The 12,040-nt window shown below is 37.6% G+C and overlaps 1 protein-coding gene across 2 annotated transcripts in view; it reads left to right on the top strand.

The window, feature by feature from the left end:
- Nucleotides 1-12,040, top strand: part of Fshr (follicle stimulating hormone receptor) — a 151,367-nt gene that overhangs the window by 62,364 nt on the left and 76,963 nt on the right. For both annotated transcript variants that reach the window (XM_015479471.2, XM_048804409.1), the window contains exon 2: nucleotides 1,503-1,574. In XM_015479471.2, the coding sequence (XP_015334957.1) occupies nucleotides 1,503-1,574 (72 nt within the window). The remainder of the gene's footprint in view (nucleotides 1-1,502; nucleotides 1,575-12,040) is intronic.

Consider the following 12,040-nt stretch of genomic DNA (forward strand, 5'->3'; position numbering starts at 1 on the left):
GTGGGATGAAATGTCTTTTTTTTTTTTTGGTACCACAGATTGAACCCAGAGGCACTTAACCACTGAGCCATAACCCCATCCCTATTTTCTTTTTTTACATTTTATTTTGAAACAGGGTCTTTCTAATTTTCTTAGGTCCTCACTAAGTTGTTGAGGCTGGCTTTAAACTCACGATCCTCCTGCCCCAGCCCCAAGCCTCAGGGTTTACAGGCATGCACCACCAAGCCTGGCTAATTGTCATTTTAAATAGGGTGGTAAAGGAAAGCCTCATTGAGAAAATGGCAATAGAACAAACTGCATGGCTGAGGGAACAAGCCATGAAGATATCTGGGAGGTGAATGTTTTAAACAGAGAGAATTGCAAATGCAGAATCATTAGGAACCTGCTATAACCAAGGAATAGCAAGAGGGTTCTGTGACAAGAGCAGGATAAGAAAAGCGAACTCTGTAATGAAGTGTTCCTTCCTGCTTCTTGGAAGGACAGCCTAACCACTGCATTTTAAGCCTTACTGTTAGGAGATTATACACACATGTGGAGATGAATCTGGGAATATTATTTAAAGCATACATTGTACACTCTCTTATCAGAGTGAATTATAATGTTTACCAAACTTAAAAAAAAAAAAAAACTGAGGTTAGAGGACTAGAGAGCCAGAAGCTCCTGCAGGGTATTGAAGGTCACTATAAACAATTTGGATTTTTTTTTCCCTGCGTGAAATAGGAGCTACTGCATGGAATTTTTTGGCAGGGTGAGACAAGTTTTTTAAGTAGAAGAAAATGGCAAAACTGAAGATGAATGATAGTAATAGAAGACTTTTTTAGATGGAAGAAATTTTAAAATATTCTTCTATTAATGGGCAGAATTCAGTAGTGGAAGGAAGATAGAAGAATAAAATCATTAATCAATGAAAGAAAGGGAAATTGCTATAGTGGTTACCTGAACTAGAAAGAAGAGAAGGAAAGAGATAGAGTATGAATAGCGAGGGCTCTTCTCCATCAGGACCCTGGACAGTTCTCCATGGTATTAGAGGCCAGAGTATAGAGTGTTGATGACAGCGAGCCACTTAAGAGCATGAGGACGTTTTCTTCTATTGTTTTCATTTTCCTTTTAGAATAGGATGCAAGGTCAGTAGAGCATGATAATGAAGGAAGAGGTATTGGAAGTTGACATAGAGAAACAGAAGCAGCTTCACATGCGGTTAGGAAATAGCATAGAGCAGAGGCGACAAGCAAGGCTCATGTCCCAGCCCTGCCATTTACCAGCCATGTGACCTTGAATAAGATTTTTATCTTCCCTAAACACTTCTCATGAAAAATGGGGAGAATAAGAGTGCTAACATCACTGCTTTGTGGCGAGGATGAAGAGAGAGAGAACATAAAGGCAATCTCAATCACAATGGCAGGCACTTGGTAAATCTTGGCTGTTCACCGGTATTATATGATAGGCACTTGATTACTTATTAATGCATAAGTTGTGATATTTTATATCCACTCTCTTTTCAGGAGATTTGTCCTCACCAAGCTTCAAGTCATTCCCAAAGGAGCATTTGCAGGATTTGGGGACCTGGAGAAAATGTATGTATCAGGCACTGCTGTGTGCAAATGCCTCATGTGGGCTTTAGGGAGCAATCTCAGATCAGATCTACTATGCTACTCTGTGCAGTGGGCCCTCCAGATTGACAGGTTCTGCATCAGTGAATTCAACCAATTGCAAATTAAAAATTTTTTTGAAAAAAAAATATGTCTACTGAACATGTACATAATTTTTCCTGTCATTACTCCCTAAAAATATAGTATAATAACTATTTACATAGATATATATATTATTATAAGTAATCTAGAGATAGTTTATATGGGAGTATATGAGAGTATATTAAAAGATGTGCATACATTATATGCAAATATTACACCAATATGAGAGACTTGAGCATCCCTAGTTTAGTACCTCAGATGGGTCCTAGAACCAATCCTTCATGGGGACTTATGTACTCAGAAGTCAAACTGATGTGCCAAGCAAACCATATGCATCTCTTCCCATTTAATTTCCTTACCATGCTTTCTAAGCAATAGTGTGGAAGCTTTCCAGGTATGGCCATTGATTGAAACTGACAAAAGTCTACCCAAAAAGTGTTCTTTTTCTTTTTTGTCTCCCTCCACCTCTCTCTCTCTTTTTAAAGGGTTGCTTCCAAAGTCCCTGTGAGTAGAATGTTCATATACTAAAGTCTAACTCTTCTGCTTATTTCCTTTTTCTTTTGGAGATATGTTCTATTATTTCTAGATAATTTATAAGTGACAGCAGGGTCAAACATTTGTGCTCTCTAGACTTCTTGTTCCCAAGCCATGCACACAGGCAAGTGGTAATTGTCATAAACATTTAAAAGTATAGGCAACTTTACAGCACTGACGGAGATTTCCTTTGGAAAGAGAAGACTACTTCATTACCTCAAACATTTACTTCTTATTAGACTCATTTAATTTAGGGTTTAACCTAGATAAGGTTTTCTCATAGTGGGTTACAGCAGTAAAGAACAGAGCAAATTCACCCACAATTAAAGTACCCTGTCCTCCTTTTGAAGGCTTCTGGTCCTTTCTCCTGTTCCATAGGAAGAGGGAGATGGTTCTTTACTGTGTCTCAATTCGCAGGATTCAGGATTCAGAACTTAAATGCCACTAAGTGCAGAACAGATACAGAATTCAGAAAGAAATAATTTTTATTGCAGTAAGAGAAAGCAACCCTCCAGTTCATTTGTTTCTCCACTTTGAAGCTACTCAATTTTTCCCTCTTAGTTCTTTTACCCCCCCTTTAAGAATATTACTTGCTGAGGTCTAGGGAATCAAGAAAGGAATCCATTAACAAAGGGAGCACAAAGTGCAGAGAGGGCGATGTGTTTCAGCAACTAAGCCACCCGCTTAGAGGAGAGTGGTCAGAATCCTGAGTTTGAGTGTTACTTTTAATATAGACTTACTGCGTGGCCTTGATTAAATCACCTTACTTTTCAGGGGCTTGGCTTCCCCATCTGTGTGTTATGAGAGAAGTTTCAAAGGGGGCTTATGTGATCAGGAATTTCTATCTCGGAGTCAGAAATGGGAGCCCAGCTTAATACCTGCTTACCTTGTGTTAAGGACCCTCAACACTCACAGGGATTTCACCTGAACAGAACTCACCAGGGAAACCACAGAATTGGAGAACTTTCAAAGGAAGGCATGTTCCTGGATTAATTAGCCCATTGCCCTGCTAACAGACTGGATGGCTAATGAACACTCATGGGTCCCCAAACATCCCTATAATCTCATAGAGACATAATATAAAGGCAGAAATATCAGATTTGGCAAATAATCCACCTTAAAAATTTTCAATCTAGAAAGTGTGACTGATCCTCACTGGGTGGTCAGCATTCATGGGACCTCTCTGTAGCTGTGTGACTATTGAGCTGAGCTGATGCAGCAATAAACCAAGAGCCAGAGTGACTGGCTCAGTAACTGAAATTCCTCAGATACAGCTTGTCCATTTCTACTGAATGTCTTTATTAATCAGCCTGCACTGACACAATGAGATTGCAAAAATAAAATAATCTTATTTTAGCATGTTTTTCATCTTAAGGCATCCTTTAGCAGGGGATGAATTGAACTCTCAGGAAACTGTCTGTATCCCTTAGTCACCAGACGTACCTTCACTCCATTGTCTCACCTTCACATTCTTGGTTGCTGATCAGTTCTCATCTCCTTTCTAGATTTATCTCCTTCTTTCTACTTTTTAACCAGTTTCCAGAATTAGAAAATATCGACTTTACCTTCAACATCTCCCTCTTCATGAACCACAGTCTTCATTCATTCTGCCCATGAGACCAAGTTATCCTATACTTTACAAAATATTTTTTAAAGCTCTCTGTATAAATTCTGCCTTCCTACCATGCTACTTTTTCCTCTTTCTTCATTAAGGTCATTCTTCTGAAAGAACAGCCTGCATTCACTGCCTCCATGATTTTCTTTCAATCACTGCTCAGCCCATGCCCACTTGTATTTCAACACTATCCAATTAGTCTGTCAAAGATCCCACAATACTATGGTTGCCAGATCCAATGAGTCCTACTGGGAGGATGGGAGGAAAAAAACTGATAAACATAAGAGGCTTTTATCAGTGCTTGGCACACAGTAAGCACTCAATAAATGTTTAACTAGAAGTCCTGCTAGTAGAATCCTATTCAGATGGTGGAATGAGAAGGACATCATTACCCTAGGTGCATGTATGACTGAACATATGGTGTGACTCTACATCGTGTACAATCAGAGAAACGAAAAGTTATGTTCTGTTTGTGTGCAATGAAACAAAATGTATTCTGCTGCCATATATAACTAATTAAAAATTTTTTAAAACGTTAAAAAAAAAAGAAATCCTATTCATCTTTCAAGTCTTAGTTTGATTCCAAAAGCCTTCCTCAACTACCCAGGCCACAGAGACCTTTGTCTTCCACATGATAACAGGACTAATTTTCTTTGGAGACACTAGTTGTTTGCCCAACCACCAGGATTTGGTCTCCATTTCCCCCACCCTCAATCTCGTGTCAGAAAGTCCTTAAATTTTGTTTGTGGGCCTTTTTCCCTCATTCCAAGTTGGGGTGGGTATCGCCAACTCTAGGAATGAAGCCCATGACTCAGGAGAAACCCAGTTTGAGCACCACATTCTCCTAGCTGCAGTGGATCTACCAGGGGCAGGTGTGTGATGTAAGCAAGACTGAGTCTTAAGGCTTTTATGAGATTGGGTAAAGAAAAGGCCACCTCTTTTTTTCTGAATAGAACCCTGAGAAGATTTGAAGCCAGGACTGCTGTTGTCATCTTCCCACCAGGGGTGGGACTGAGCAATGGAACTAACAAGAGGGAAATCTCTGAGAGAGAGAGAATGCATGCAAGAGTGAGCCTAAATCCTGAGGACACTGGAACTTGAATAGAACTCTTTCTGAAGCCATTCCTCCTCTCTGGCCATCAAGTGAAATGAGCCATTAAATCCATTTTTCCCCCTTTAAACCTGTTGGGAGTTTATTTTCTTTAGCCTCTCACAGCACAAAGAGTCTAAACAGATATAATATTCATATCACTTATTTTGTACATACTTCTCAGACACTCTGTTATATATTTTAATTTATAACTATATAACTGCCTAGAATATATCCTCAGCCAGGGTTCATATGCCTATCAACTCCTACATTACTGATCACTGTTATTCATATTACCTAGTATATTATTTTTATATTGAGCTATCTTATCTTGTCCCCCTGCTAATTATACTCATTCACTCACTCATTGTTATCCAGGCACTTGTCAGATATTTATTGTATGCCCCTGGTTCGATGCTTTATTAAATGGATTCAATTCAATTCAAGTGTATGGATTCAACACTGAATAAAAACAAACATGCCCTTATGCTCTTGGAATTTAAAGTCCAATAGTGCGGTTAGAAATTAAATTATCACATAAATTAAAATAAAATTGCTAAAATGGTAGTCACTCTGTAGACACTGGGGGTGATTTGAGAGTGTATGTAGTCTGGACTTTGCCCTAGCTGGCAAGGCTATGAAGGGTATTTCTGAGGAAGAGACATTGACACAGGAATCTGAAGGGTAAGATGTGGCCAACTAAATGAGGGTGGCAAGTGTGAAAAGGGCATTCCAGTCATAAGGAATAGCATATGCCAGGGCTCCTGGTGGGCTGCATAACGTGGTATGTTTCATAAACTGAAAGCTGGCTATGAGAGCAGGAGGTTCAGCTATGTGGAGCTGCACCCCTACCTGTGTTAAGGATCTCCTTTTTTATGGTAAGAACAGTGGTAAAGCATGGAGAGAGAGAAAGAGAGAGAAAAAGAATGTATATGTGTGTATGTTGGGGTGATGGGCAGGTATGAAGGATGACACAATCCGATATGAACTCAGAAGAGCACTCTAGTTGCTGTGTTGATCATGGATGGGACTGAGGGGAAAGCAGGCTCATGGACCAAGGCAGCACAAGTAGAAGACTGTCACTGTTATCAAGTTCTATAGTTGTTTCATCTTGCTAGTCACATGCAAGGTAGGTCCCATCAGTAGTGACATTTTACAGACGAGGAAACAGGTTATAGAGACCAAATTCCCTTTCCAAGTAACACAGAGTATAAGCAACAGAAAAAGATATTCCAGAATGAAATGTGCCTCCTCTGCATGGAATCAGACTAGTTTCTTAGATTGTGAGACCAGACCTCTTTATTTCCTTCTCCCATCAGATCTGCACTTGTGTTGTACTTTTTGAGCCCCATCTGCATCAACTATAAAAATATTAATAGTATGGCCTATTTCACAGGGTTATCGAGGAACAGAAATATCTATGGCACAATATCGGCATTGAAGAGCTTGATTCTCCCCCCTCCACACTTCTCATCTTTATTCCTGTTAGAATGACTGAAAGTACATGCCCCAGCCATTGCAGATAGATAATTCTTCCTTGCTCATTAGCCCAGCCTAACCCATTCCCTCTCCTTCTATCATAAGTTAACAGGGAAAGGTGTCCTTTGGGTAGAACTTGGAACAGAAGCTTTTCCTTTAGAAATGAAATGGCCACGGTCCACATCTTAGTTTCTGTCAGTCAACATCGTTACCTCACACCTCCCTACCCTTCCTTGCTTTGGGACTTGCTGGGGAAGAAAAGAAATCATTAAGCTCTCTGCAACGTGAAGTGGCTTTGCAAAGTGCACTGTAAACTGTTTACATTGTCTTTAATTACTTCGGAGCCATATGTCAGCTTGGTATAAAGTGTGAAGATTACACTGACTAGGGTAGGGGAAGTAAGTGACAATGTGGTGATTTATGGTAACCAGAAAAATTATGTATGGAAATGAGTACAATTTAAAAACACATCTACGTGCTATTATAACACTGGAGGGGGAAGAAAAGCCAGTTTATAACAAAATATCATTGAAAATAGGACCGTGATGAATATGTAAATGAGACCAATCAACATCAGCTGAGATATGGTATATGCAGATGAGGCGGCAGCAAGCCAAAAAGTGAACTAGCTCCCACACCATAAATATGAACCATATAAAATTCATTTGAAATATTCATGATAACATAAGGACAAAAAATATAATCAAGTGATTTATTTGCATATAAAAATGAGAACACTAGTCTGACACTCCACCCTCCACCCCAGATCACTCAGGAAAGAAAAGTTAGCAGAGAGACTTTCAGAGGAAGAGATTTATTGAGTAAGAACTCCTATGAATGCAATTAAAAAGTTGAGGATCCTCCAAATTCTCAGTTCTTTGGGCCCACTCATTACAAATAAAAAGAAAAGAAGAAGAGAGAAAAGAAATTAGCTTTGCCTTTTCCAGCTTCCTGGTTAGAGGACCTGAGCTCCTTTTACACAGAACTTCTGGGATTCTGAGAGGTGATAGGTAAAGGAACCTTGAGTCCCACTTACTGTAAAGCAAGAAGAAGCAGCTGAGAGCCAGGCTACATGCTGGTTAGACCAAACAGGAAGAGGGATCTGAGTCTCTGTGCAGAACAAGGATAAGGAAGTTCAGTGGTTTTCATTTCAGGTTGTACTTTAGCATCCCCCAGGGAGTTTTAAAATAATTCTCATGCCTGAATATCACTCCCAGAGACTTTTTAAATTTCCTTTCTTGGAGGGAGGGGTGGCAGTACAAGCAGAAATCACTTTTCAAAGCTTTCTTGATGATTCCAGTGTTCAAAAATACTAAGGTAGATGGTAGTTAAGTCTGAATCCAATTGGTACAAAGAACATGTACAGTGTAGGTAAGGTAGAACAGAATAAATAAAGAAGTCGTTGGCGGGAAGTTGGCTAAAGAAGAAGCTGGGGTGAAGTCATAGCACATTGTAGGTCATAGAGACAAGTTTAGGTATCATAGTGTGATGAAACTTAAACAGGATGCTCTTGAGCAACCAAGGGAAAGTATCTAGTTTGCATTTTTGCTAAAGATTGCTCACACATACAGAATTTTATTTGCTGACATTTTAAAAGGATTTTTGTATCTATATTTGTGAGGATATTAGTTTACATATTTCTTTTCATATAGTTTCTTTGTTTGGTTTTATGATACTTGTGTTTAAAAATGAGTTAGGCAAAACCTCCTCACTAGCTACATCCTGAAAGAATTTGTTTTATAGAATTTAAGAGGGAAAGAATAATTTTTGCCCACAAAAATCAACTTGATATCTATTGGGGGGTGGTGATATACAAAATTTAACTTTAAATGGATCATAGACTCAAATATAAAAAGCTGAAACTTTAAAACTTGAAAAAAGCATAAGAAAAAATTTTTTATAATCTTGAGATAGGCAAAGATTTCTTAAACAGGGCAAGAAAGCATAAAATAAAGGTGTTATTTTGAACTTTATCAAAATAAAAACTTCTGCTCTTCAAGATACAATCAAAAAATGAAAAACCAAATCACAGACTGAAAGAAAATATTTGCAATCCACAAATATGAAAAAGGACTTGTATCAAGAATGTATGAAGAATTCTTAGAGTTAAAACTAAGTAAGCAATCAAATTAAAAATGGGAGAAAGATCTAGATACTTCCCAGAAGAAAATCTGCAAACGAACAGAAAGCATGTGGGGAAAGAGCTCATTATCCATCATTAGTGAAATGCAATTTAGAAGAATAATGAAATAACATTATATAGTCACTGGAATAGCATAAATTCAAAACTGATAATGCAAGGTATTTGTGAGATTATGGAGCAACAGGAATTCTACATTTCTATTGAGAATATAAAATAATAAAACCCCTTTGGAAAACAATTCTTTTGATTTCTTATATTTTACCCAAAAGTAATAAATACATACTCCACAAAAAGTTTTGTTTAAGAAAATCCATGAGAGATTCATTGATAGTACCACCAAACTGAAAACAATCCAAATACCCATTAGTAGGTCAAAGGGTAAATAAATTGTTACATTCATACAATAGAATGCCAATTAGTTAAAAAAAAAAAAAACTGAAAAAACTGCTAATTTTCATACAGCAACGTGGATAAATCTCTCAAAAGAGTACTAAACAAAGAAGCCAGACACAAATAATATATATGATTCTATTTAATAATAAACATATTTTAAAAAATCTAATCTATGATGACAAAAAGCAGCCCAGGATGATGATTTGGATTATTAAGGAAAGAAAACAGAAAACTTTTTATCATGGTGGAAATAATTGATATCTCAATTGTGGTGATAATTTCAGAATGCATCCTTTTGTACAAATTCATTGAATAGTTAAATGACTGCATTTTATTTGTTAAATCATACTTTAACAAACTTGATTTTTTTGTACCAATAATTATTCGGCACTTATCATGAGCCAGATGCTTTCAGTTAATGTATGCTTTCCAGACAAGGATACTGACACTCGGAAAGGGCAAGCCATCAACACCCAGATGTGGGGAAGTCCAAAGTAGTCTGGTTCTTCCTATTATACTGGGTTCCTTTTGATGGAAATCTATCATTTTGCAGAATTATTCTACTAGAATAAAAGAGGGACCAAGGGGAAGATGAAGGCTGTGAAAACTTCCTTTAGTGTCTTTTATAATTAGAAAAGAGGGATTCTATGCTCAAGCACTTGGAACCTCCAGAAATGAGAACCTGGAGTCATTTTCTATTGCTCCAGTCACAGAGAGAAGGAATCCTTTTCTTAGAATCTTTTTGCTTTGAAGTACCATTGTGCCAACTCATTTCTGGGCAAAGCTCCTGCTAAGAGTAGTCTTGGTCCAAGGGTTTGCAAACTGAGCTGCCTGTTGAGCTGCAAAATAATTTAGTCAGCAGTTGGGAAATGTAAAAGTTGGGCCAATTAAGTTGTCATTATTTACCCAGGTCAGGCATGAGTTAGTGTCTAGAAAGCGAAAGTCCTTATCTCATTTCCTATTCTCCATAAATATTCTGAAAAAAAGAATTTTTGTTGTATTTATTGCCTTAACCAGGAACACAAACTCTTTTTCTTGTCAATTTTTGTGTTAATGTGGTTTTACTGTTTGCATTAAGCCTCGTTATTTTCAACCATTTCTAGGTGGGTCCTTAAAATAAACTCTGTAATATCTAAGAGCTGCCCAGCTAAGAAAGAGAATAATTTATTAGGTTTGTAATTATATGCTTGGCTTTTTTCTTGTTTTCTTTTGTTTCTGCTTTGATCTCTTTTTATTTATTGGGGTGAGGGGTGAGTCTGATAAAGTAAACAGAGTTCCTGAAATGCATAATTTTATAGATACCTCCAACCCTCTATTCATTAAAACTCTCCCCACCTGAGTACCTTATGCTTTATCCATGAAGGTATAATAGGGTGTCCTTGACCAGAAAGCATTACAAGGAAAAGAAAATAGGAGGGATACAGGTAAGAGCCACACTGTGAAGGGGCGAGCTTATAGTCATAAAGCTGGGAGTTAGAGATGGTCCTTTCATAACTAAGATCTTCTGCCATCTTGGCCATCTCATTCTCCATGGCTATATTAGTTCTGGTGATTTCTGCTTGGTGTCTTTCATGGAGCAGCTAAGGCTTCCAGGTGGTAAGACTGATAGAGGTGTGATAAGACTCACCATCATACACAATCTTCTTCCAGGTGAGGCCACCCTCTGTATCTTTTCCCTTCTGACCTTTTTTGACAAGCCAAACCATGGGAGAGACCTTCCAGCATGCTGCATGTGTCAGCACTCACAGATGTACAGGAAAATGAACTGGCCTTTTTCCCTCCCTGCCAGTAACTCAATGTATGTGTCTACCCAGAGAAGATATAATTAAGTCAGCGTAATACTCAAGTTTAAAATATCCTCCTGGCTCTACTTGGAGGACTCTTGCTAGGTTTTTTTTTTAAGAATGGTATTAAAATAAAAAATGCAATCTAAAGGCAAGCTCTAATCAATACACAAACTATTTATTTTTATTTCTTCATTTAGTCCATGCCCATCACAACCACATCCATCTGTGCTATTTATGGCTTCATAAGATGCTTAAAATGGTAAAAGACTCAAATAGAATATGGACCCACTCACCTGCTCACCCCCTGTCAACAAATAAACCACCTGAATCTTACATTTCTTGAGGTTCCCCTTCGGTACTCAGATCAGATCCACACTGGCCAGTCTACACAGAAATCAAATGTGTTTTTAGAGTTCAGATGATTCCAGAAGTTAAATAGGCAGAGAGGAAAAGTGTAAGAGTGAGAAATAAGTGCCAGAAAAGCCTAAATGAATAAAGTACAACTTAACCATCCCAGTGGGTCTGAGATTCTGGGCACAGAGATAGCGATTGTTGATGCCAAATGTTTTATAAACATGTAATTTTCACTTGGATGTGAGGATGCTTTACAAAGTTAAAAGACCACACAAATGTAAGGTATGAATAATAAAGAGAGCATGTTTGCTCTGATTCCCATTCATAGTGTTTCAGCCCAACCACACATTGGTTACTAATTTTACCTTTTGCTCTTCTTGTATTCCTCCAAAGCACCGAGCACAGGACTGGGCACAGTGGAATGATAATGGCAGAGAGAGTCTCTGAATTTGTCAGTGCTCTCTCTTGGTTTCTTTCCCAACCTCTGGGCTTTTTTTATTTCTATAAGAAAACTACCTCCATTATTTATTATTATTATTATTATTATTATTATTATATTGTTATATCAGTGTTATTGAAGTATGATTAACACATAAAAATTAAATATATATTTTAGTAAGAAATATATATTTAAGATATGCAATGTTACACTTTGATATATTAGTATACATTGTGAAATGATGACCACAACCTAATTAACGCATATATCACCTCATTCTTATTAAAACAGGTTCTCAATTTTTTACATCTTGTTCTTGATTCTTCTTTCTCAGTAAGGATAAAAGCATCTGAAGCACTTAATGACACCAAAATCTAAGGAGCTCATGAACTGGATCCTCTAAGACAATTTGTCTTTTTTAAAAAACATGAAGTGGTTAATGCCCAACCTGAAGAGTTGAATTGCTAATAGTGGTATTTTAGTCAAAGTGTAACATGTGCTTAAGAAGTTTTGCT

This window comes from Marmota marmota, unplaced genomic scaffold (genome assembly GCF_001458135.2).
Source record: "Marmota marmota marmota unplaced genomic scaffold, marMar, whole genome shotgun sequence".
NCBI lineage: Eukaryota > Metazoa > Chordata > Mammalia > Rodentia > Sciuridae > Marmota > Marmota marmota.